General features: G+C 42.4%; 1 protein-coding gene across 3 annotated transcripts; it reads left to right on the top strand.

Annotated features, from left to right (window-relative positions):
* Nucleotides 1-1,270: 1,270 nt before the first annotated feature.
* Nucleotides 1,271-26,858, top strand: LOC105919179 (adenylate cyclase type 4). 3 transcript variants are annotated; one of them, XM_012854434.3, is made up of 26 exons: nt 1,271-1,397; nt 3,239-4,414; nt 9,336-9,545; nt 9,638-9,799; nt 10,277-10,426; nt 11,482-11,636; nt 12,803-12,914; nt 13,034-13,161; nt 15,282-15,440; nt 15,564-15,723; nt 15,896-16,066; nt 16,259-16,290; nt 16,409-16,462; nt 16,608-16,671; nt 17,708-17,805; nt 17,981-18,065; nt 18,728-18,865; nt 20,171-20,248; nt 20,619-20,794; nt 23,205-23,289; nt 23,409-23,567; nt 23,799-23,945; nt 24,029-24,136; nt 24,319-24,433; nt 25,155-25,279; nt 25,472-25,606. In XM_012854434.3, the coding sequence occupies exons 2-26, from the start codon at nt 3,527-3,529 to the stop codon at nt 25,604-25,606; spliced, it is 3,894 nt and encodes a 1,297-aa protein (XP_012709888.2). In that variant the 5' UTR covers nt 1,271-1,397; nt 3,239-3,526. The 3 variants fall into 3 exon arrangements, with proteins under 3 accessions (XP_012709888.2, XP_021167335.2, XP_021167333.2); XM_021311660.2 differs by having other exon boundaries at nt 1,276-1,565; nt 25,472-26,858; XM_021311658.2 differs by lacking the exon at nt 1,271-1,397 and adding an exon at nt 2,599-2,620.
* Nucleotides 26,859-27,050: the final 192 nt, after the last annotated feature.

The following is a 27,050-nucleotide window of genomic DNA, read 5'->3' as shown; positions in this document are numbered from 1 at the left end:
CTGCACCATCTGTGCAGGTAGGCGACATTTATTTGGCTTTTTCTCAGCGGCTTTAAAACAACATACAATCCATGATGGGTGTTCATCTGAGCTTCAGTGTTACATTTAGTCTGCTTATTATTAGCGACTTTGGGTTTGTTTTTTCTAAAGTCAGTTGTAATTTTCATGAGTTGGCAGTTGCAGTTTAAAGGGTTCGTTTCTGAACGTGAAGTCGCTTTTTCCCCCCACTTTTTTTCCCAACAGAACGCCTTTTTCACGTTATTGAGAGAGCAGGGGAGAGAACAGCCTCTCCTACCTTTCTACTAACACTGCTTTCTTTCCGCTCATTTTGAGGCCTGAACGTTTCAACCAACCTTTAAGCTGTTCTTCGCTGGGTTTCTCGATTGAAGCAGGTTGAAACGAAGCTCCTGGGACGTCGTCATCTTCCAAAAATGATTAGTATTGCAGTTGTAGCCATTGTAATTTTCACTCTGTCTGACCAGCCAGGAAACCTGGCAAATGTGACGTCATTTGAGAAATGCTGTTAAGCCATGTTTTTTTTTTTTTTTTTTTTTTTTTAATTTCTCTGCACTATTTTTATCTCGCGTTTCAACTGCTTTTGCAATGACTTCATTGTGTTGATCTAATCTTCCAACTAATCTTTTCTCATCTTTGTTTTATAAATCACTCTCCACTGTGTTTATCTTATGTTTTTAGCTATTCGTCTTTGCTTTTAGTTTGTTTGAATTTGTTTTTCCACTACTTCACCTTGTCTGAATATGCCATTATTATACTAGATATAATCTGAAGTCCAAAAAAGTAATTAAAATAAGAGTTTATAAAAAAAATTAAAGAGTGTGAAGTGCATTTGTATGCTGACAAAGTCAAACCTTTATTAAATACCTTTATGTGCATTTACAGCTGTATAGGTCTTATGGTGTCTTCAGATATTTAGTGATTTATTAAAGTCTCTAATAAATGTAACCGATTTAGATTATTCTAATAAATATATATTTACAGGTTCCAGAGTAGAAAATTTGTAGATAATTATTATTTTGTTGCAGAAGTAAGTGAGTTATGCACGGAGTCAGCCCAGCCAGCATCTCTGCCGTGTCTCCTGAAAAGTTTGATCTTTGCCCGTTCCTCCCTCTCCATCTCTCTCCCTCTGCCTGCCTCTCTGTTTACCTTCCCTCTGTTTGCATTGCTGCTGCTGGACCGGAGCGCTCCCGCTCCCGCGAGCGCATGCGCATTGGCACGCACACCCACGCTCGCGCACACACCTCCCTCCTCCTCGCGCTCGAAGCCGAACTTCACAGAGAGTGTGCGGCTCGCGCGCCGCAGCGAGTCCCGGACTTTTTAAAGGGCTGTTTTAAGACTTAAAAGAAAGGGCTCGGACAGCTGGTCCTTGTTGTTTATCGGTGAGTTGTGGTTTTGTAAATGTTTAGTCGGCCTTTTTGGCGCTGTTCGATAACGACAGGAAGATGACTGAGGACGCGGAGGGACAGACGCTCAGGGAAATCCAACCTTATCTTTTCAGCCGCACTGACAGTGGCAGGAGATCAACGATAACTTTGTCAAACAGTGAGGTATGAATCTCATCCATCTTCAGCACGTATCCCTTTAATTTCTTTGTGTATTTAGTCTTTAACGTTTAAACGTGGATAGTTGGCGACGCTTTTCTGTCCTGTTTTACTGTTAATACTGTTAAATAATAGGTTGCATTTTCTTTACATTGGCATATTATCTTTTAACATCCCAGAGACTGTTAACATGTCGCTGGCATATGTCTCTATTTACAGCACCTCAACTCCTGGTAGTATTAAAAATGTAAAATAATATCTCCCTCCGCCATGTTTTGTTTTTACTAATCAACTTTTGTTTGTCCTTAGTTGTAAAACCCGGAGTTTTTGTTAGCTCTGTGTTGTTGATCAATGGACACTTGGTGTATCTCTGAGATACAAATGAATGATGCAATAATGTAAATACAATTTTAGATCTTCTGTTTTTCACTTGTCCTTTTCAATGTGATTTTGTTTTTAGTGTTTGCTTTCCCTTTGGGGCATTGTTTTTTTTCTTTTTTTGCATCTTTATGTGAGCCATTGGCCTTTTGTCTGGTTGGTTTCATTGGTTTAAGATCTCTTTGATTGGCCCCTTTCAACTGGTTATGCTTTTGTTTGGCCGGGATCTTTTTGTGTTTCTAAATAAAACACATCTAGGACGTGTCGTTTTTAGTTTCAATTGATAACTTTATATTCACTTTTGCATCTTGTCACCTGTGCATGTTTGTTTTAATTCTCATTTTAGTTTGTCCTGTCTTTTTAACAGATTGTCTGCAATTATCCAAGTACAACCCTTTAAAGCAGACATACAGAAGTACCTGGATTGTGTTTTTTTTTGTTTGTTTCTTAGCTTCGGAGACTCCCCCTTTTTTTTTGAGGAAATTGCATCTTTGACCACCAGAACAGAGTAGTGAAACCCTCAAAAAGGAGGAAAGGATACTGGCAGCAGCTCACTTAAAGACGAACATTCATTTATTATCGCTGGCGAAGCACGGGTTTCACCTCTGATTCTCGAACCGCACTCTTATCCTGTCACCTCCGTTTAATGTCCGAACGTTAAGTTGACCCGCTGCGCCACGCAGGTGAGTCGAGGGGGAAAATGTATGACACGGATGAATTACAGCCTAATCCCTGTTGGAACGGTGATAAATCAGATGTGTGGTCGCTACAGGACAGGCAGATTAAAGGGAGAAAAAAATACTCTAATCCTGGAGTTAATGCGACACGAGAGACGGCAGGTTGCATGTGGAGCTGTAGGCATGACATGTTGGGCATAGAGGCAGCTTTTGTTTCCAAGTCAATGACCGGGAAGAAGAGGCAAAAGAGGGAAGCCAGAGAAGTAGAGCTGGGCTGAAGCGCTGACTGTAGGTGTCGATGGAAGGGAAAAAAATGCTTTTAATGTGAACTGGGTGAGTCACTGACATTTCTTTGTGGTCCACACCTGAACAGCTGTACAGTATGTGTGTGCTGTGCAGGAGCTGGTGTCACGGGGGAAGAGCACGCAGGTAGACTAACCCGTTTTGCATAATAGGGAAGTGTGGTATGCGGTATGAAAATGGCCCTAAAACCAAAAGCTAGGTACAGGTTGTGTGGGCTGCTCTTGTGGTTCTCCTTTATGATCATCTTTAACTGAATATAACGCCATTCACGCTTTGCTACGTACTGATTTTGTTCTCTCTCTTTTTTTATTTTTTTGGCAGAAACATGGGACGGAGCTCAGCCCGGAAGATTATGCTTGAGTTAAAGATTCCTTACCGATCTCCGGGACCTCAACCGATCGTCGTACGCTCAGAGACGACAGCGGATCGTCTTTAACTCTACGATTAAACCTCTTGGCGCACCAGGACCGGACTCTCACTGAAAGGGCGTGAAGTTGACAAACCCACCTCAGCGATCCCAAAGAGAGGATAGGGTTATAAGGTTCGTCTAGCGGGTATCCGATTCGGGAGAAACCGAGGGAATAAGTTGACAGACGCGTGCGGATCGCCATGCCAGACGGAGCCTCTCGGGATGAGTCGAGGCCTGGACTAGAAGAAGCGAAGGTGGCCTTAGTGCCAAACATTGTCGTCGTCTCCAGCGATGGCAAGGGCAAAGGCGACACCTTGGAGCTTGATGATTTCAGAGACAAACAGCAAAACGTCGCCTCAAAACTTACCGCTGGGGTCCAGTCCGGACCTGCTGGGCCCCCAGTTGTTGTAGAGGTGGGCGAGGTGAAGACGGCGCACGTTCCCCAACCTCTCCAGGCCAGCACTCTGGTGAGGGGGAGAGACGTGAGCTCCCAGGGCGCTGACCGGGAGCCTCCGGCCGACTCGTCCAGCAGTAAGCTACGAATGGAGACGAGCCCGCCGCCGCAGGGGAACAGCTGCACCGACTCGGACTACAGCAGCGCCAGGTCCAGCCCCGGCTACGCCTGCCGGAGCTTCAGCACGGAGCTCTACGACGGGCAGCTCCTGGAGCTCGACAAAAGGACGCTGGAGAAGACCAGCTCCATTTCTCCCGTCAATCTGTCCGAGACCAGCCTGGACTCGGACAAGGCGAGCAAGAGCAACCTGGACCTTAACAGGGGCGACTCCGCGTGGGACGAAGCGTCCAAAGCGGGGAGCTCCCCCAACGGCGGTCCGCCCGGGTTATCCGGCGTTCCGTCCAGCGTCAGACACGCCAGAGACAGCGTCGTCGCCCCGTCCGAGCCGGAGGACGACGACGGGCAGAGCATGCGGTCTCGGCGGAGCGTGAAGGAAGGGGTGTGCTGCTGCTATCAGGCCACCAACAGGGCGTTCATGCGCTGCGTGGAAGAGACCCCGGCCATGCTGCCCGGGCTGGTGCTCTCCATGATCTTCTGCGTGGTCATCATCGTCGTCATTCCTGCCACACAACGGGTGAGACCAAGACCGCATCGGCTGCTTTTCCCCACGTTGTAGTGGTTTCTAAAGTTACCAGTCTGCGGTGTTGTGACAATTAACTGTTTAAATCGAGCTGTTACAGTTTAGCTCATGCAGAAGAAAATTTGATGATTTGGCGTCCACCGCCTGCAAATGTTAACATCCAAGCTAACATCCCCGACGCAAAGCAGGTCACACTCTGAGAGCATTGAACGTGCAAAGCAGAGTGCAGGAGCTTTTTAATTGGTGGTACGTTTGCACTGGGTGTCAAGGCAGGGCAAGTTCAACTCCAGTTTTATTTTTCAATTAAATTTTATATATAACGGGTCTTTTATTTATGAAGTGTCTCGCCCAAGGAAGGAGCGAGGGTTTCAACAGGCAACCCACCGGTTACAGGATGAGCCCCTAGCTCCTGCGCCACCATACAGAGTAACCAATGTGTTTCACTGGGATTTTGGGAATAGATCCAAACGAAGTAGCACATTATGGTGAAATGGAAAAAGGGTCAGGTCTTTGCAGAAGCACGTCTTCACTGCAAAAACGGAACTAAAAATTAGTCAATTTTCCTGAAATTAGTGTATCTGTCCTTGATTTAAGCAGGTAAATAAGATGATCCGCCAATACAATAAGATTTTTGCACTTAAAATAGGAACAATTCATCTCCATCATCTTATTTCCAGTGCAGGATGTCTTATTATCTTAATTTAGGGGTCAAAATACTCCATTGGCAGATGATCTTATTTACCTGCTCAACTCAAGGACAAAAACACTATGTTTAGGAACATTTAGCTTATTCTTAGATCTGTTTTTGCAGTGTCGCTGCTGTTATGGTTGCAACCCTTTCGAGGTACGTCTCTGTCAGCTTTGCACATCTCAGCGCTGAGACGTTTACCCATGCTTCCTTCAGCCAGATTGGAAGGACAGAAATTTTCAGGCCTTTTCACAGGAATCCGTGTTGCGTTTGTGTGTGGACTTTGACTGGGCCGTTCCAGCACATGACTGGAGCTCTGCCATTCCTGTCCTGGTGTGCCACTGTCCTGCTGCTTTTGGACACATCCCTGCCCCAGTACACCTGAATAAAACGAACGGTTCATCTTCCCTTCAGCTCTGAGCAGCTCTCCATCTGTGCTGTAGAAACGGAAGAAGCCTGACGCTGCCACCGCCATGGTGACGGTGCGTTCAGGGTAATCTGCAGCGTTCATTTTCTGACACACATAGGGTTTTGCGTGTCTCATCAGTCTCATTTAGTCTGCAAAATGGGACTCCTTATTCTTTTCTTCTCAGCACTGTCCAGAGGTGCGGAGAACTCAACAGTTGTCCGTTCGGTAGTTTCTCCCACTTGTAGGCTTTCAGTAGTGCTAAGCTCTTGTCTTAATATAGTTGCTTTGCTGAGTTTATTTAGACATATCAGAGTAGATGGGGGTTAATAAAATAAGAAAACCACACTTTTTAGACGTTTGTGTAAAAAGCTTTAGAAAACAGGTATAAGTTTCTGTCGCGTCACCATTATTTTATTCCTCTAAAATCCCCAGAAAGTTAAAGTAACCTGTTGTCACAACAGTAGGAGCGCGTGCAACGGCGTGACCACGCTGCCTGTCCAGCAGACACCCAGATCCTGTTCTTCAGGGAGGGGGGGGGGACTCTTTTCTTACAAGAAACGGCTAATGTTTGTGTTGAAACTCTCAGTTTGAGGAATCTGTGAATCCACGAATAGAACTTTGTTTAAACCCAGATGAGTCCAACTTCCTCCAGAAACGTGGCGCCACGTTAAGTTTGAAAATTCTTAGAAAATATTACTCATGAATGGGATCGTTTGAACCTGCCTGTGTCCACAACACACCTTTATTTATTTATTTATATATATATATATATATATATATATATATATATATATATATATATATATATATATATATATATATATATATATATATATATATATATATATATATATATATATATATTAGTCACAGTGACAAACTTGTATCCGAGTATTAGTAGGTCATTGATAATAGATTAGATTATCCCATGACCAAATTACTTCAGTGAGTGATTTATTAGCTTAAGTTGTTGTATAAATGTTTAAATTAGCAAAGCAAAGACGGTCTTTCCAGTCAGAAAGGAGACGGCACCGTTGCAGTGAAAAAAGAAATTAGAACATCAAACCTGTTTTTCCCAAAGCCCATTACATTCTGGTGCTATACTTCAGAGCTTCATACGTAGCGTGTGTTTACGGACGGTGCCTGGCACCCCCACGGCCTTTGCGTGAGTTTGAAAATACAGTTTCCATCGACCAGTTTGTATTTTACTTTGTTTAGATAAGTTTTAAATATGATACGCTGAACTGAAAAGGCCTGTATCTATTTAAAAAAAATCCTAATTTGGCAGCCAAATGGAATGCTCTATAAAGATTTAGATGTCTGTGTCTATGGCAGTGTGTTTTTTTAGTAGAGCGTTTGCGTTGAACGTGTAAAGCTTCATTCATGCATGGACGTCAGAGCAGATCAGAGAAAGCGAGCTACGTCAGAGCTTCCCCAAATGATCGCTGGCTCCTCCCCGGAGACGGAACAGGTCGTCACACCTACGCAGACCTCTGCAGAAGTAATTAACATGTTTGGTGTTCTATATTTACTGCACCCATGATATCGTGTGTGTGTGTGGTGGAATGATAAATAATAATAATTGTGTTATTATTTGTCGTTACGGGCACAGAGCCAGTCTTGAAACCCCGGCTAGTTCCCAGCAACATGAAAAACTACAGCCGCCATAGGAGCTGTGAAAAAAAACATGCCCATCTGAGTAGGTTTTTCTGCTTCTCTCATTTCAAATATTGAAGCGTCGGTTCAAAGACACCGTACCACCTGTTTTAAAGCAGAATCTGCCTTTCATGCAAATGAAAAATAATAAAAAAAAGCTTTTAAATTTTGATCAATCTGGTTGAATCCAATGAAAAGCTCAGCAGTCAAAGTCGGTCAGGCCAAAGCACCGCTTTGCAGACGCACATTAAAAGGACGTCCTGTATTACCTGAGATGAATTGGCAGATGAAGTTCACAGCGGCCTGCAAAAGTATTCACTCCCCTTTGGCCTTTTTCCTGTAGTGTCGCCTCTCAGCCTGGAGTTAAAATGGAGTTGGCTCCATTTCATCTGGAGAACATGGCTGCAACTTTTGAAGGCTTCTTTAATTACTCTAAAAGTTTCTATGGATCAGTCTCACACTGCTCCTGCTCCTTCGTGTTGGATGGTTTTTGCTTTTCAGACGTGATCTGCGAGTCTTACCACAGGTTCTCTATTGGATTGAGGTCTGGACTTTGACTAGGCCATTCCAACACATTTAAATGTAGGAGCACGTGCAAACTGCTGAAGTGTTGCTTCAGCAGTTTGCTTCGGGTCATCGTCCTGCTGGAAGTTGAAACTTTGTCCCAGTGTCAGATCACAGGCAGACTGACAGGTTCAGCTCCATCCGTCTTTCCCTCAACTCAGACCCGTTTCCCAGTTCCTGCTGCTGATCATCCCCACAGCGTGATGCTACCACCTTGATTCTCTGTGTTCTTGGGGTGATGTGTTGGGTTTGTGCCTTTGGTTTCTCTAACTAATGACCTCCTGGCTCGGTCTGTGAGTTCTGGTGGTCGGTCGTCTCTTGGCAGGTTTGCTGTGGTACCAGGTGCTTTCCATTTGAAGATGATGGGTCCGATGGTGCTCCAAGAAAATATCAAACATTTGTATATTTTTTCTAACGCCGCCCTGACTTGTACCTCTCAACAACTCTGTCCCTGACTTGTCCGGAGCTCCTTTGTCTTCTTGCTCAGTGGTGCTGCAGCCTGTGGGGCCTTTCAGGAAAGGCACGTTTATGCTGACAGGCCATGGAACACGCAGACTGCACATGGGTCGTCTTCATTTCATTATTTATGGGACTTTTGAAGGTAAATTAAAAAGATGTCCTTAGTTGGCCGACAGAAGAAGAGATCAGGACCACCCGGAGGTCTCATCACCCACTCCACCACCCAGGGACTGACTCAGAACTCACCAAGGGCTCACATAATGGTGCTCTGGGCAAAATAAACAACAGTAACATTAATGATAATAGGACTAACATAATAGTAATGAAAACAAACAATAATGAAAATATCGATGATTAAAAACCCTCCATTAGGGGTGATTGGGTTGTCAGATATCCAGAAACTGATTTAGAAAGACAGACAAAATAAGGTCATTAATAATAACATTAGGAGATGAGTTAATAAGTATAGTTTTATTTTATCAATGTAATATTTTAAGGAATTCTAAAAAAATAGGTTTATAATATTGATGAATGCAGCTGCTTCATTTGTTAAAAGGAATGTGAGGATTTCCAGGAGGACACATTCAGTGAGGTTTGCCTGTGTGTTCAGCGCGTGACAATTTCTCTGGTTCCCAGTTAAGAGGAATCGTTTCCTCGGTGATAATTTGAGAAACGAGCGGCAGAAATGTGTGTTTGTTTTCAACTTTGGCCTGACTGCCAAGCAGACAAATGCAGTGGTTTAAGCACTTGGATGCAGGAAACGGGTTTATTCACGTGGTTCAAACGACTTTATGAAGAAATAAGAGCGCATGGGTGGACCACGAATCGGTGAAGAGGGGAAGTTGCAGCAACATTTTGCGCCAGCTGGAAGTAGGCAACCCCATCCCTAACAACAACTCACCAACCCCCAAAAAACAGAAAAGCAGCATTTTACCCCTGTGATCTAAACTTGTTAAAGCTGTTTCACCCTTCAAGTAGTAAACAGACTCAAATACCCTCAACAGAGCAGGCAAAATGTGAGATTTGGATGAAATGTTCTCCCTAGAAGTCTCTTCGCGTGGAGGAAGAAGTCTAGATCGTGTTTTATAAGAGGTGGTGTTTGAACGTTTTCTGACTTTTCTCATTTCTGTATCATGCAGCTTACTGAAAAGAACCTCCTGGACCACGTCGGCGCCTTGTCGGTGGTGTGCGTGGTCCTCTGCCTGAGCGCCATCTTGCTGGTGTGTCTGCCCTGGCTGGCCACGGTGAGGCGCTGCGGAGGAGCGCTGGCGCTCTTCGTCTGGGGGATGCTGTACGTCACGGCGATAGTCTTCACCTTCACGGGGGGGCCCGTGACCGCATGGGAACAGGTGAGGGGGGGGGTGCCTGTGATCGAGTGTTTGCCATTTTCTCAAGTGCCTTCTACATTTGGAGCTTCTGTCGTCTCTCCTGGCGTCCTCAGGTGGCGTTCTTCCTCTTCCTCACGCTAAGCGTGTACACGGTGTTGCCCCTCTCTCTGGCCTGGGCCCTCATAGTGGGGATAGGAACCAGTGTTTCTCACATCATCATCATCAGCACGTACGTCTCTGTCAAGAGTCCAAGCACACCAGAACTGGCGGAGCAGGTAAGGCCTCACCTTCTCACGGCACAAATGGACCACTGATGGGCTTGGATTTTTCGGTTAATAGCATTATTAGAGAGTTTAGGCTAAGTGAAAGACATAAGCATGGTATAAAGCCTGGCTTCTAAATGAAATCAAGCTTTATACCATCAGGTATGGATGAGGTGTCGTACTTTAAGTGTAGCACCAAGGTTGGCTCAGTGGGCACAGAAGGATGCTGTAGCGTGTGATCAGCCGGGTTTACTTCCTCTGGAAAACATGTAAATGATCCGAGGCGATCTGTCGCTGTTTTACAAGTGCGTCCTCAACCTGCTTGTGTGTAAACAAGCCCTCGTTACAATGCCGCTCATTGTGCTCCTTATACTGTAGACAAATCCATGAAGATTGTCCAGCCTGTGTGCGTCTGGTTCACATGGCGCTGCCGTGCCTCGTGTGGCTCACCAGAGCTTTTAACCGTCTGACGTGCTCTTGTTGTTCCAGCTGGTGGCCAACACCGTGCTGTTCGTGTGCGTGAACTGCTTCGGGGTCTTCCACCTGTGGATGACCGAGAACGACCTCAGGGCGTCCAATAAAAAGCGGGAAGAGTTCAGCGCCGTGCGCTCGCAGAAGGACGTGAAAAAATATCAGCAGGTTGGTATCCTGTATCTATCTCGAAGAGATTCGATACTCTTTGTCAGACAACCATCATAAGTTGCTTGATGTGTGGGGTCCTTTTAATAGATACATTCAAAATAATGGGTTATAATGAGTGTGGTACTCGTTTGGACCTGTACTTTTTTTCTCTCTCTCTCTTCTTACTCATCATTGTTGTTATTACTGTCATTATCATTTATTGCTTTCATTTTTTATTGATATTCTGTTTTTTTTATGGTGAACTGCTTGATACAATATCTCCAGAATTGTCTGTTGCTCCCTTTGACTCGTGTCTCGTGCTTTATTATGCTCTACGGTTTGACAAGTTACTCTTCTATCCTCTTTTATCAGTTTTTCCAGTAAGCTGACACTGTTTTGTCATTTTGATTTTTATTATTGTTGTGCTTGTTTACTTTTTGTTGTTGTATTTGCTTTTTTTTTATGCCTTTGTTGTTTAATTCTGAAAACTATAAATAAATTACAAAAAAAAAAAAAAAATATCAGCAGGTTGAAACGCTCATATGTTCATATTGCAGTAATAACACAGTATTTATTTATGTGTATATTGTATTGTACTCTTGTTCCTCTGTATTCTTTTGTTTAGCGCGAAACCAAGCCGGTCGTACAGATACGCAGAGGTGGCCATCTTCCTGTCTGTCTCGCCGGCTTGTTTCGCCTCCTCTAAATTTAAAATCGTTACGTGTAATTGGTCTCATTAAAGGGCTCTTTACGTGGACAGCCACAGCCTGGTACCTGTATGCTTTCCTTGCTATTAGGCCAATAGATTAATCATTCACCGGTCTGAGGCTCAGCAGCAATAGAAAAGGCAAACCCGAATGGACACCATTCAGTGCAGGCAAACAAAGAGATGAAAGCCGACCTGCTGAGCAAACACGGCCCGGCTTCAAGGAGCCTTTTGATGGCCCTCTCTTTCTGAACATCTCTGGATGACATGGATCCAGAGATCCCATGGCGCAAAGTCTCCGGACTGCCTACCCCGCTTCAGCGCAGACACATTTACACCCGTTAACGCGTGTTTTCCTGTGACGCAGGAGGGGCTGCTGCTGTCCGTGTTGCCACGCTACATTGCTGTGGAGCTGAAAAGCGAGGTCATAAAGAGGCTATCCAAGCCGAGGAGCGACGACCCGAAAGAAACCAACAAACAAAACTTTCACAGTCTTTATGTGCGGCAGCACAGGGATGTCAGGTAACAACCGCACACATGTAGGACAGGTGGAGGGTCGCTGAATGGTCATCACTGATCACTCTTTAGGCTTTGCGGCTGTTAGGGTGCCCTGCCACAGTATGTGAGCTGTTTCACGTTAGCAGATTAAAACCTTAAGACACACACACACACACACACATATATATATATATATATATATATATATATATATATATATATATATCTCGATAATCATCAACAAATTAAAAAAAAATATTTTAAGTGCAGCCCTGGTCATTTTATCCTGTTGCTTAGTGACCTATTTTTAGACACTGGATTCAAACTCAAACCCTTATTCAACCAACTTTTTACCAAAACTGCAATTTAAAAAAAAAAAAAAAAAAGAAGACGTGTTTTCTGAACTCTTTGAAGGGGGCGGGGCTTGGTGATGGAGCGTTTCTGGGTCTGTGTTGTGATTGGTTCAGAGGATATAATGACTGTAATATTAACCTACAAGGAAATCTTTCATTCTATTGAACTTTTTATTAACCCTTCTATCATCGATATATATTGATATTGAATTATTGTCCAGCTATATATATATATATATATATATATATATATATAATTACAAAGATATGAGACGTGACTCATGACCTAGTCACAGTAACGCAGGGCGGGACACCTTGTTTGGTTGGTTTGACACTTGCTGGGTGCAGCTGAAATAAATAAAAGACAGCCCAGCTACTCCTAGCAACATATTTAATTTCTATTATTCGAATATTAAGTCTTTGTGGCTGTTTTGTTCCTGCAGGTTTGTCTGATCCTGTTCTTTATCAACGTGACACATTTCATGACCATACTCTGCATACAGTATATATCCACTTCACTATTGATAAAGACATTTCAAAGTTTCATAAGGTTGATTTATCACCTGACAGTAAAGGATAAATTAGCTAAATGGCATGTTTTGATTTTGATGAATTGTTTCTTTGGGACTTTTTTTTTAATCCCTCTGTGCCTGAGCTCTGTTTCTACATCGTCACCCCATCACAGAGTCTGATGATCTTGCTCCTAAGTAGCTTATTGATAGCTTTGATTTTGTCTGCATTGTTATATTCTTTGGATAAAAGTGTCTGCCAAATGCATGAACGTAAACATTTTTGCTGTTAATATCTGACCGTGCGTTCAAATATCTGTTCGTTTAGCATCCTGTACGCAGACATTGTAGGCTTCACTAAGCTGGCGAGTACATGTACGCCCGAGGAGCTGGTGGCGGTCCTCAACAAGCTTTTTGGAAAATTTGATAACATCGCAAAGGTAAAACTGCAAATTATGTTGTATATAAACAATGTCATGGTTTCCCAAAAGAAAGCTTCATGCAGAATCGGATGTCCAAGGCCCACCGTTTTGTCCTCTGTGCTTCTTTCCGAGCACAGAAGAACGAGTGTCTTCGCATCAAGATCCTGGGGGACTGCTACTATTGTGTTTCCGGCCTCCCTGACCCCATTCCCAGCCATGCCATCAACTGTGTGCGGATGGGCCTGGACATGTGCACCGCCATCAGGTCAGTCGCTCTGTATTTACCTGCATCTGGCCGATTGTGTTGGTTGAGGTGCTCAGCTGTCCTGTTGCTTAAGCCTTTCCACATTTTCAATGATCTGAATTACAAGCATTAAAAATGTACAGCCATCAAATAATCGCACTGGGTACACACTGTAAGTTCTGAGTTCAGAAAATATGTAGAAAATACAAAATTTTTCGTCCACATGTCCTCTCCCAGCTTTCGCCTACACGGCAATGCTTTGAGATTCAGTAAACAACTTTCCAACCACTTTTAGATATCAGTAAATTCCTGTGGCAGTTTTCACCCTAATTATCACTGGTGATCAACAAAAAACTTTATTCTTTTCACCCTAATTCAAATTTACAACTTTTATATTCTGTCTTAAAATATTTTAAGTGTACCCAGTCTTTTTGGCAGCTTAATGGTTGCATCAGTCGATGTTCAGAAAAACACTGCAGCGGTGTCTATCACTCCTAAACAAGCTTACTTTGCATAATCCTCTGTGATCTCTGTTCTGTACACGTTAATGCAAATGCAGAAGACTGAGAGCTGAAGGCCTCATCGGTTGCATTCCTGGGAAATTCAAGTATGAGCCTGATGCAAATGTAATGTGGCAATATTTGGTTCTGTTTCAGCACTGCAGTAGTTTCCTTTAGTTTTCTGGTCTTTGAAACATGCTTAAAGCTTTAATAGCAGGGTTTTCCCCCACCGTATTATAAGCCTGGCGGGTCGCCGGGGTTTACCGGCCCCCCCGCCAGGCTAAACGTTGTTTGTTTATTTCAAATGCCTCGATGTTTGAGAGCAACATAAACAGTCAGAGCCGGGCGATGTGGCTTAAAAATAAAATCTCCCATTTTATTTTACCAAATCCGATTGATCTATCTTTTTTTCTCCCTTTCGTTTCACAGAAAGAAATTTTTAAGAATAATTTAAAAAACTTTTAGCTTTAATTTCAAGCCTTTTGTCTGGGAGTTGACCCGAATTCAAAGTTTTACGAGCTGTGAAACGTGCTTGTAAAACAAGATGGCGGCCGTGCCATATTAATAATTAAAATATAACGAAATGTTTGCTGCAAGCAGTATTACACTATGAGCTAAGAACAGGCTTCACTTCACTTGGGTGACTTCAAACTGGCTTTAAAAAATACATTGAATAAATTAAATTAATGAATAAATTAAAGTGCCTCATATTATGGTAAAAAACAAAGTTTCTTCTTTACAATATCTTGACTATATATTTTCCTAAATATATATTCAGCATTGCATGCTGTTCTCTACATGGAAGCCCAATGAGTCCATTGGCAAAATAAAATCCAGATTTTTCCAAAACTGAAATCTTAAATCCAATTAATCGATTAAATGGATTAATCACCCAGACCCAACGGTCAGTAAAGTTCCCGTCTGGGAGAAAACCTCCCGGTCTAAACAAGCTAACGCTAGCTGGTGTTAGCTCGACGCACACATGTTCCTCGCACACACCTCCCAGGACCCACTGTGACTCCTACCGCCAGGGTTACCCCAATTTCTGGGGGAGACTCTGACTTAGTTTGCAGAGTTACTACATTTACAAAGAACTTCTATTTATATCCCATTCTAACATTAAAACTGGGTGAGCTGATCTAAAGAAGAGGGCACATTTGTTTAGTGTTATTTACAAAGTAACAGTGTATGGGTATATAGCACAGATGAAGTAGGTCTCAGGGTCGATTGGGTCATTCTTTAATCAGGTCTTTCAGAAAACAATATCCTGCTGAGAAACCAAGCTTGACAGGAATTACACATGCAGGTATCCATAATCTGGGTCAGGGATTTATTTATGTCACTTGTCATGGGGAAATGAACTCGTATAAGAGTTGTCGTACTAAACATGATTAGAAAAATATAAAAAAGATTTCTGTTTTCTAAGCTCAAGCAAATGCTTCATACAGACGTGAGAAACGAGAAGCTGTATTCATCTGCAGTTTCAGTATACGGCGCAACACAACAGATGGTAAAAAGGAAACGGGGAAACTGTGTTATGATGCTACTTCTTCCCAGCCTTAAAGACTTTGTTCATGGTTTTTATAATCAAGTGTTCAGAACGAAATCTAAAATTTTCCCAACCTCCTTGGCTCCTTTCAGTGAACTCAGACAGGCTACAGAGGTCGACATCAACATGAGGGTTGGCGTTCACACCGGCAACGTCCTCTCCGGCGTGATTGGCTCACAGAAGTGGCAGTACGACGTGTGGTCAAACGACGTTACCTTAGCCAATCAGATGGAGTCTGGAGGCCTTCCTGGGTGAGAAATAAGAATCTGATCCCATAACTAAAATCAGGGATGGTGTGAAAGCACCAAAAGTGTCTGTTCTTTCCAATAAAAGTCACAATTTTAACTTGTGCTTGTACACGCTGGTCTAACTAGGCGAGTCCACATAACCGAAGACACACTGCAGCACCTGAATGGAGCGTACGAGGTGGAAGACGGGGACGGAGAAAGTCGGAACGCTCAACTTAGCGGGAAAAAAACGTACCTGGTCATTGACCCCAACAAACCCAACAGCGTTGGCCGAAGGCCTCACGTGGTAGGTGTCGGTCTGTATGTGGGGAAGGCAGCCATTGCTACTGTGTATTAAATTAACTGGATTCCAAAAGAGTTTGTGATCGTCTGAAAAAGGTTTTCTGGTCTGTCAGTGATGCGGCGTCGCTCTAAAAACCGCTGTAACAAAGCAAGCGTGATCTTGGCTGTAATTTCAGGGAAACGCTCTGGCTGCAGGCGAGAACAAGCAGCGGGCGTCTGTCCGAATGTCTCAGTACCTCCAGTCGTGGAAGAGCATCCACCCCTTCGCTGATCTGAGCAACCCTGAAAAGAAGAAGCCCTTCAAGCCTCTCAAGGGCGTCATGAAGCGTCCACGGCTGACATCCACTGTAAGCCCGAGAGGAGAAGCCTGCCTGCTTCCCCGTCGTGTTGAGCCGTGTTGAGCCGTGTTGCAAAGGACACGCGGGGCGCTCTCTGTGTGTTGTCTCTCACGGCTGTTTGATCATGGTCTATTGTACGCCCACGGGAGGTGATGATGGGGCGTGTGAGTCTAACAGTGTGTATGTTTGTGTTTGATTCAGGACGGACATCCTTTCTACAGCAGCCCCAACCGGTAGGTACCAAGAGTCTCTTAGAGAACCACAGCGATATCGCCTCCATTTATAAATCCAGTTATCAGTTAAAGGAGCTAAAGAAAATGACCTTAATCGATAATGTCTTCTTTGTTTTAGTCTGTCTATCGATAGCAGCATTAAGGGATCACTGGACACAGTGGACACGGCAGGGTAAGCTGATACGAGATTTTCTTTTTTTTTAATCTTTATTCAAGGTTCTTGTTCCCCAAATATATAAATATAATTTAAAAGATCCATCAGATCTTGTTTTCTCTTTTTAAGTCGCTTCATTGTTTCCTTGTTTCTTTTCATGTAGGAGGAAAGCAAAGAAACTCAACTGGCTGACTCTGTTGTTTAATGACCTCAGCTTAGAGAAACAGGTACGTTTTCCTCTGCAGCCTAACGTTTAACGCTCATTAAAACTATAGGTTGCCCTGCAAAAACTGCCCATATATGCATTCAGCATTCAGCTATTTCACATTTTGTGATGCTATAACCAAAGACTTCAATGCGTTTTAAGTGTATCTTAGTCTAATTGTGAAGTGGAAGGAAAAAGATGCATGGTTATCAAAGTTATTCAGAAATAAAAATCTGAATATTATGTTTGATTTATGTGCGCAGTTCCCTTTACTTTGGTACCAGTACATAAAATCTAAAGGAAACAATTGACTACAGGCAGAAAGTAACTGGAGGAGCTGCAGAGATTCATTTGTTGGTAAGACAGCCATTAGGCCTGCCCTCCCAATAATCTGGCAGAGTGAAACGAAGAAAGACGTCTGGCTTGCAGTTTGCCACAAGCCATGAATGGGAGGCAGCAAACGCATTAGCTAGAAGCTCTGATCAGATGAGACCACAACTTTTTGGTCTACGTCTAAAAGTTTATGACACCCACACTTAACCACGACCCTAAACACACCAATATTTTCTGTAGAGCAACAGCAGTTTGCAGGCCCAACCTTTCAAAACCAGGTATCCTTTTCCTTCCATTCATAATCATGCCCTGCTGTTTTGATCTGGTACCCAATCTACCAATAAAACGGAAGTTACACTGCAAAAGTTAGTGTATTTGTCCTTGATTTGAGCCAGTAAATAAGATTATCTGCCAATTTAATAAGTATCTTTACCCCTAAAATTAGATGATTAGACGTCCTGCACTTAAAATAAGATGATGGAGTTGAATTGTTTCTATTTTAAGTGGAATCTTATCCCATTGGCAAATAGTCTTATTTGCCTGCTTAAATCAAGGACAAATACACTAATTTCATGAAAATTGTACTTATTTTTTGTTCCGTTTTTGCGGTGTAGGGGTTGTAATGTGATGAAACAGGAGACCTTGGCAAGGCACTGTACAGGAAGTCCCCTGTATAAACCCAAGTCTATCAGCCCTTACCAGCTTCTTAAAAACTTGTTTTCCAGTTCCGCCTGTCAAAGGTGAAGAATCTGCACCACTCTGTGAGCTGCATCACGGTGATCTTTGTGACGCTTTTCACCGTCCAGATGCTTGTCTCTGAAAAGTAAGTAGGCCTTTGTTATTCTCTCCACACAGAGCGTTCGTGTTTTTTCTACGGATGACTTCGGCTGTCCTGCTGACTCTAAAACATCCTACGCCGAGCTTTAATGTCTAATTAAATGTGCGCTGAACACTTTTGGGATGAGCAGTCTAACTCTTTAGCTTTGCAACGCTTTCAGGAACTTTCAGATGGCCGTGTCGTACGGTGTGACCTTCCCTGTAATGGTGGCTCTTCTGGTCATTAGTTTCACCGCATACATGAAGGTAAACAAACAGTCGGCTCACGTATCGCTTTGATTGTATACAATCATGTAAACATCTGCGTGATTTGTGAGGAAGAGAGGAAAAAAAGATGCCACACCACTTGAGATTTGCCACATTTTGTCAGGTTGCAACCTTTAAAGCACTTTGCTGGTGTTTTAGGTTGTAGACCAACATAGCATACTGTATATTTATACCATGAAATAGAAAGGGAACGTGTTTTTTTTTTAATAACTGATAACAAATAAAAACCTGAGCACTGTGGCGCTCATTTGTGTTCAGCCTCTTTACGACATCTTTCTGGCGTCTAGGCCCCCCGGGGTCATTTCATCTCAGTGTGAATACAGCTGCTGATGGAAATTCTGCACTGCTTTGTGTTCGTTTGTCACTTAAATGTTAATAAAGTATAACCATGAATTCAAGATCTATGATTATATGATTTCGGAAATTGAGATTTTGAATGTTAAATTAAAGTCTCTGCCCACTTGGCAGCCGCCGAGCAGGAATAATCTTAAAAAAACAACAACTAAAGAAACGTTAATATGAAAATTGTAGTTTAACATTTTTCTTAAAGAGACATGAGCTCCAGTTTTTGGTCTACTGATGTGATTTTGAAATGGTGTAGATTGATGCTATAATTGTGTTTTACGCTTTTTCCCCTTCAGAAAGTACACTCCAGGTTGCCATTAAATGTCCAGTGGGCATTGAAGCTGTCACAAAACGCCACCTTCAGGGCCGTGCTGCGGCTTTTCCTCGTCACTCTGTGTATTCTCATCACTCTGCTCATGGCAATCCTCAACTTTGTGAGTATCGGTGTTCTTTTCTTTTAATGCTAACATTGTTGTAGATATTAAGATGTGAAAAAAAATTAAAAAATAACAGACAGGAATGGTGCATGGATATGGTAGACGGTTACAGTAGATACAATAGATGCAGTACATATGCTTCCATATGCAGATAATTAAAGTAATTAAAGAAATAAAGGGCTTGAAAATAGTGTAGACTACACTGCAAGCTGTCACCAAGAGTTTAATCTACAGGAAATATTCTTGTATCTATTTGGATGAGCGAAAAAGTTATAAACTGTTGCAAAATTTAAAAGGAAATATGAGATATGTTGTCATTTATCTGAGTTTGTGTTGCTTCAAAGGCTGGTTCACATGGCAGGATTTTAAAATAGTCTGCCTATTTTCAAAGCCACACGTAACGATAAAAATCGTAGATAAAACATGAGTCAATACTAGTTTTAGTCATGAACAGATCATTTGGTCTATTATTACTTTGCTTGAAGGCAAGGCAAGTTTATTCATAGAGCCCTTTTCAGTAACAAGAAGATTCAAAGTGCTAAAGGGAACATATGATAGAAAGTCCACGTTTTTAGCCCTCAAACGCATTTTGTTGTGTACTTGGAGTCTCTAGGAATGCATAAAGCTTAGATTTAGTCTGTCCAGGTACTGCCTCGATATCTTTACGTTGTTATTGGGTCACGTTTTTCAAGCCGCTCAGTTTTCAGTGCGAAGCTTCTAAATAAGGTCATGGACTTCCACTTCTGAGTGGGTAAATCAAAATGTTCGGTTGTTCATCACACCGCCCCCCCAGCATGCTACAAACATGGCGCTCTGTGACCCGTAGGAGGGCGGCCTGTGAAGTAAATGGTAAATGGACTGAACTTATCTAGCGCTTTTCCAGTCATGCTGACCACCCAAAGCGCTGTACACTATAGCCACATTCACCCAGTCGCTCTCACTAACGCTCACACATTTATACACCGAGACGCAGCTCGGTAGGCAACTTGGGGTTAAGTGCCTTGCCCAAGGGCACATCGACATGTGGCAAGGGGAAGCTGGAATCGAACCCACAACCTTCTGGTTGCCAGACAACTACTCAACCCATCAAGCCACAGTCGCCCCCGACAAGTGCCTCCTTTGGATTTAAAGAGACGGCATCAAAAAGACCAAAACAGGGAAATGAGGGTAAATTAATGAGGGATTCAGACCAAACCATTGCAGGTCGACTTTAAACCAGAGCTGGATGATTTATATGTGAAAAGGGAGAACTGATACGTCTTTTTTAATAGTCTTAATCCGCTGTGTTTGTGTTCTCTCCAGTTCTTCCTTCCAGGAGCAAACTGCACGTCGATCGCCAACAAAACCGATTTAGAGGGACTCAGACTGTATACTGTGCCTGTGAGTACCTCCAGAGGAAGAATTCACCGAGATTTAGGTTTTGAAAATGATTACAAGGAAACTGAGTTCTAGTACTTGTTTAATGTCAACATTGATTTCTGTTGGTGTTTGCATTCCCCTTGGTTTATAGTAATCTTAGACTTGGTTGGCTAATTATTACATTTTATTTAAACTGGGTTTTATACCAGATCAATCACACTGAAAAAAATATCCCTAGATATAACTTTACTTGATTAGCAGTCAATGAGTTGTTAGTATCCTCCAATCTAACAGTGTTCGTGTCTTAGGTTAACTTTCCAAGTCTGAACATCACACCTAACCAATCTGCGCCTGTTTCTCTCCCCACCCTCCTCTTGGTGAACACATCCAGTACTACCTGTACTGCTGCCTGCTGGCCATGCTGGGAGTGGTGGCGTTTGTCAGGATCTGCTTCTCTGTGAAGGGCTTCCTGCTCACCCTGGCTGTGGTGGTGTACCTCGCCCTCTTCCTCCACGTCTACGCGCCGAGGTCCTACTGCCTTGTGGACCAGCTTTATAACGGCACAATGTGAGTGACACACGCGTTCTAGCCGTGGTCGTCAAGCAAAGTACTGCTGGTGGTGTTTGGGCTGCTCTTAGTGGTACTCAAGATTCTGCCGTAAAATGTTTGCAACTTGAACGTGAATAAACAGGTTTAGTAGCTAAGGTGTAGGCGGAAAATGATGCGTATGTTTTGTATTTTCAAACACTGTTGCAGCAGGCCTACTAAAAGAGGTTCTACAGTATTGAGTGTGGGTAATATTTAACAAGATAAAAATCGTCAAAAATGCAAATCAACAAGGTTTCTTATTACGCCTATCAAAAAGCTTAGTATGCATGACGGCCATATTGGATTGACAGGTGAGGGTTGATGAGATATTGCTAATTTTCAACTTCTCAAACTTCTAGTGACTTTCTGGTACTTTTTGAAACTCAATGATAAATAGATAATTACATGTTGCCCTTCAAGCAAATATGCAGAGTGAATGGTAATGACAATGTTTTTTTCCTGTTTTCACGATCTAACACGTAAGTCTGAATAAGCTGTCACATTGCTGTTTCACAAAGTCTGTCAATATGATGGTATTAAAACTTTAACAACCACTGTAGGCCATTCAAACACAAGATTTACAAGTAAACACAAAATTATATATATATATATTTCAGTGTCTCTGTCCAAAGTGATATGACAAGATTCCCAGAAACAGACTCTACTGTAAGTATAATATCAAGGCAAGGCTAGTTTTCCTAGATAGTATATCTCAGCAGTAAGACTAATCAAAGGGTGATGGAAACATAAACATAATGCAGTGGCATAATATAGGAAGGAAAAGTTGGAGACTGAAATTAATGTTGTTTCAGTTAATCATTTAAATAGAGCAAAGGTAACATTAAACATGTGTGTTTTTAATCTTGATTCAAAAGAAGTCAGGGTTTTAGATTAAATCGTAAAGTCTATTCTCTGAGATCCAGAGAGGCGGGGTCAGGACTTGAGACTACAGTGACCTAAACAGTGACGTGCTCCTAGTGTCAGTGAGGACATGGGCAGCAGCGTTCTGGACCGGCTGCCGCTGTCTGACTTTCTAGGCAGACCTGTGAAGACTCTGTTGCTGTAATTAGTACGGCTAAAGATGGAGTTTTCCACAATCCTTCTGAGACACCAGTTCCTGCTGAACCCTGGACATGTGCTTCAGGTGACAGAAGGCTGATATTATTGTCCCTATGGGCCTCTGAAGGTTCTGTAACCAATTGGACAGAACCGAGTCTTTTTGTCCAAGTTTGTTTTGATTGGACACAACCTTACTGAACTTGATATGAGGTACAGACTACCCTTTTCATTTCTTCAGCAAATAAGTTAGTAAATTTGTTGCACGCTTAGTTAGACCAGAGTTCAGATGCTGCAGAAACAGGAGGCGTCTTAACCTGTCGACCGTGGCCAATAAGGAACGAGCATTAGTATGTTTCTGCATCTCTGTTTAGAGTCACAGTGAACCTGGAGTGCAGGCTTTCTTTCGCTTTCAATTCCACTGTCCTTAAAGTGGTTTATTAAAATATCTGTTTTTCTAATTGAGTTGCTGGAAATTATCTTTAACGCTAAAAGTGGTGAAACAGGGCAATCTCAGTTACTGAGACTCTTGATGAGTCCAAAATGTGTCCTCATTTGTGCGTTTAACATGTTTAGTGTATCACATAGTTGTGTAGCCTCTCTGTGTTGGAAGTCCCTCACTGTGATTGAACAGTCGTACATCACAGATAGGAAAAACTTTACCTTTGTGTATGTTCAGCATGGCTCCAGCGGTGCTCTCTACCTGGACTGCTAGATATTTTTTTAAAAAAGCAACATTTGCCAAAGAACAATTTGCACCCTTACATGTATTTTCTTATATCAGTGGCTAATATTTGCCCTTTTATTGTCAATACACATTTGTTAATTACGGTAACTGTACTCTGAAGTTTTACAGCTTCGTGTTGACACCATGCTCAGCGAATGGGGGTTTAAATGGAAACCAAAAAGTAAACAGTAAAATGTTAATGAACTTAATTAGGGGTTGTTGTAAAGTGTAACGTTATTGTGGAAATATTTGTCTTGATACGGCTGTACGTAGTTCCTGTTTGTGGCCAAAGCAATGCATGCGTGGCTGCAGATAAGAAAGGAATTTGTTGGACGTTTCGGACAGACAGACCCGGCCGGCCTTGCTCTGGGGAGGTTTTAAATTTCGGTTCCTTTGTCCGCCACGTCGAGCTCAGATTGAGAATCCTGGTCTGCGGTTTCAGCTCACCATCATTTATTTAGCTGCTTCCTATAGAAAGAAGCCCTCCTGGGGGAGGCAGACCCAGTTTAGACACGACATATCCGCGGTTGAGGAAATATGCAGGGGAAGTGTGTTATCCTTTCATCTGCTCAGCTCCAGAATTACGTTTTGTTTGTTTGTCTGCAGGCCCGGTGTGCTGAAGGACCCTCAGATCATGTCTGGGATATGGCTGGTCCTCTTTTACCTCGTGTGCCTCATATTAGCTCGACGGGTTTGTCTCTTTATACAAGTTATTGTTCATTACATAAACCAAGTTCAGGAATTGTCTGTTTGAATTATTTGCAACATGTTGAAACGTTGCGTGTCTGTGTGTGTGATTTCCCCCGTCAGGATGAGCTGACGACCCGCGTAGATTTCCTGCTGGACCGCTGCTTCCAGACAGAGCGAGAGGAGATGGAGACCATGGAGAACGTCAACAAGCTCCTCCTTCAGAACGTCATGCCTCTTCACGTCGCCTCCTTCTTCATGGGCAAAGCCGTTCGCAATCAAGTAAATACAGCAGAAATGGGGCCGAGGCAAAGAAATATGAGATGTTAGACTACATCAGTTTTAACTTAAATGAGTGATGAAAGCATAATAAAGCTTATGTGTAGATAGTTTTCTTCACGTCGCTCTTGCTGTTGAGGTCAAAATACTCTCCAGTTATGTCTAGGGACGAGTTCGTCCTCTCATGGAGGGTGAGAGTAAAGTTTTGTTTTATGTGCCTCCTCCCTCTTTCAGGACCTGTACAGCGAGTCGTACGACAGCGTATGTGTGATGTTTGCATCGATGCCTCAGTTCAAAGAGTATTACAGCGAGAGCAGCGGCAACGGAGACGGCCTGGAGTGTCTGCGCTTCCTCAACGAGATCATAGTGGACTTTGATGATGTACGACCACGCAGATGATGCGAAAGAAAGTCGAACGCGCTCTTCTTCTCTCTAACCCTTTCCTGGTGTGTGTCTCAATGCAGCTCCTCTCTAAGCCCAAGTTCTCCTCGGTCGAGAAGATTAAGACGATTGGCAGCACTTACATGGCTGCTGCAGGACTGAGACACTCCCCCGTTGGAGAAGACCATAAGGTGTGCATGCTTAAGGTTTATTAAAAAAAAAACGTAAAATTTTGAATCGCTTGTTTACTTTTTTTAGCAAAGAAGCTCCAGATCATTAAAATAATTTTTTTTGCTAAAGGAACAGAAACCCAGAAATAAAATAGTTCCAACTATGAAGCTGACTAATGAGTGATCTCTGGCTCCCCCTACAGAAAACTGATATGAACTACACTAATATCCGCTCCATGGTGGAGTTTTCAATCGCAATGATGAACAAGCTGGAAAAAATCAACCAGCACTCTTTTAACAACTTCAAGCTCCGGATCGGTGAGTTTTTTTTCAAACGTATGCTGCCAAGAAAGTGGATGCCTCACTGAAAGAGAAATAACGCGTCTGTGATCTATTAAAGTATAAACACACCTGCCTTCTCACCCAAAATCCTCTGTTAAAGAAACATCCCAATACTTCATATCCTCACTGATTTAATACAATAATAAACATACGACTTGTAGAGTTCTATACACTTTTTTTTCTTAATACAATAAGGTTTTAACAGATTCAGTCATTTTCCTGAAATACTTTCATCTCATAACTGTCGTTTAAACCAAAGTTTAAATAAGTAAACAAATTGCCAGAGTTTTTATGTTATATCAAACTTTTTCAGAAATAAAATAAAGCAGAGAAATTTATACAAATGAAAGCAAAAATTATGATAAAATCTTCAGTGCTGCTGTTGATATTATTATTATTATTATTATTATTATTATTATTACCAGTACAAACATAAATTGTCTCTCATTACTGTATATCTAAACACTGGAATATGTTTATTTAAAATAAATAAATGGGGAGGTTGTTGTGGACTTTAACCGTATGTATTGCATTTTTTGTGAAGGATTCATTTTATTTTAAATAATACACTAATAAAAACACCACAAAGACAAAAAGGGATATACAGTCCTAACCACGATGCATTTTACTATTGCAATAATAAAAATGTATCTTTTATGTCAGCATGTGGTAATTGTTCTCCGTCTCCCGCCTACAGGAGTAAATCACGGCCCAGTGATCGCGGGCGTCATTGGAGCCCACAAACCTCAGTACGATATCTGGGGGAACTCTGTGAATGTTGCCAGTAGGATGGAGAGCACAGGGGAGCTGGACAAGATACAGGTTAGAAACACAATGAACACAGTCAGGAATCAATAACTCGTGAAAACCAGGTTCAAACTACAGATTTCCAGTAGAGGAATAAGATACTAAGCCACATTTCATTTGTTTCTTAAAACAAGAACATAATAACAGCAGATAGTTGGATTAACATTAAAAACTGACTTTTTTTTTTTTTCCCCACCACGAACTCAGGTGACAGAGGAGACCTCCCAAATTGTCCAGAGCTTAGGGTACGATGTCACACTCCGAGGGAAGGTCAACGTGAAGGGCAAAGGAGAACTTACCACCTACTACGTTAAGACGGATCATTCGACTCCTCAATTCTGAAACCGATTTAAAGCGAGAGCTGCGAATGAACCCTCCATGAGTCATTCTGGTTTCCACAATGACAGAAACACAACCAGCGGCTGAGAACTAAAGGAAGATGCCGCTGTGTGTTCACACCAGACGCTGACTCAACGACGAAAAAAGAGGATCACGACAACAAAACTCATTTTTAAAGTAGCTGCCTTTGTCTTCTGGAAGAGACGATAAATACATTCCATACTGACGGCTAAAAAAAAAAGTACAACAAGCACCTGGAAGGAGAAAGCGTTTAACTAATGGACCTCTAAATAGCCAGTCAGGCTTACTCTGTACTGTACCGCATCATTCATAGGTTTTTAAATTCCAACACAATGGTAGTTTAAGTTCATTAGAAACATAAATAACCAAATACTGTGGTAAGAGCTGTTGTAGAAGGGTCCATGCCTCGCAAAAGAAACCGGACCTTTCTCTAAAAGCAAAATGCTCGTTCTGCCTAACTAGCGATCTGATCTGATCTGAATGACTATTTAACATGTATTAAAATTATTTTGGATTTTCACTTCTAGAAAGGGGAAAAAAAGTTTTACCTTATGTTTTAGATGTATCTAAATGCACTGGATTGGTATAGAAAATGTAAGAAACGGAGCAAAGAGATGTTTTTCACTCCAACAATGTTTGTCATGTCACAGTTGGAAAAATACATGTTCCTGATTACATAAACCGATGGAAAAATGTGAAAAGGGTACCTCCAACAATTTTGGTTGCTTTTTTGTTTGGTTTAGTTTTTGTTTACTTCATCCTCGAATGAGAGGACCCATAAAAAAGAGTGTCAAATAATGGAATATGAGCAAAAATGCAATTTTATTGTTTACCTTTTCTGCCTGAAACTGTGGAGGTGAGATGGAAAAATTTGATACTGTTGGTTCAAACCTCCCACAGCCTGAAGGGCTGGGGATCCCAGGGTATGACGTCACCGGGGACATTGCTTGGATGCAGTGGCTGTGACGGGACGATGCTTGAAAGGATGGTTTCAAATATGTTTCAAACTAACACGATTATTAGTGTAAAAACGCTCTACACGCGTGAAATGATGCCATGAAAACTGAAGGACACGACATTGCACTTTGACTTGTGTGTGTGTGAACTGTAACCTGTTGTACTGAGGGAATGCTGAGAACTGTGACGAAAGAAGAGCTTTATTATGTTCGCTGTATGGAAATATATTTTTTCTATTCTATTTATATAAAGTAATAATTAAAAAAACATCAATTTATTGGACTGTGTTGTGTGTTGTTTTTGTGTGTGAGTCTGTTTCCGAAGTGCGCGGAGCGTGAACAAGCACGCTCTATGGAATTCCCCCCCACCCTCTTCCTTCGCGTGCGGTAACGCCCACTCGCGTTCTGATTGGCTCGGGCCCCTTCCTTCGTTTCGCCTGCTCGCACGCGATTGGCTGCGGCGGCTGTCC

The sequence above is a fragment of the Fundulus heteroclitus genome, chromosome 14 (assembly GCF_011125445.2).
Source record: "Fundulus heteroclitus isolate FHET01 chromosome 14, MU-UCD_Fhet_4.1, whole genome shotgun sequence".
Classification (NCBI taxonomy): Eukaryota; Metazoa; Chordata; class Actinopteri; order Cyprinodontiformes; family Fundulidae; genus Fundulus; species Fundulus heteroclitus.
This window is presented reverse-complemented; position numbering and strand designations above follow the sequence as displayed.

Coding starts and splice junctions, on each gene's coding strand:
- LOC105919179 (XM_021311660.2), top strand. CDS start 3,527: ATGCCAGACGGAGCCTCTCGGGATGAGTCGAGGCCTGGACTAGAAGAA. Junction 9,546..9,637: donor CCGTGACCGCATGGGAACAG/GTGAGGGGGGGG, acceptor TGGCGTCCTCAG/GTGGCGTTCTTCCTCTTCCT. Junction 12,915..13,033: donor AATTTGATAACATCGCAAAG/GTAAAACTGCAA, acceptor TTCCGAGCACAG/AAGAACGAGTGTCTTCGCAT.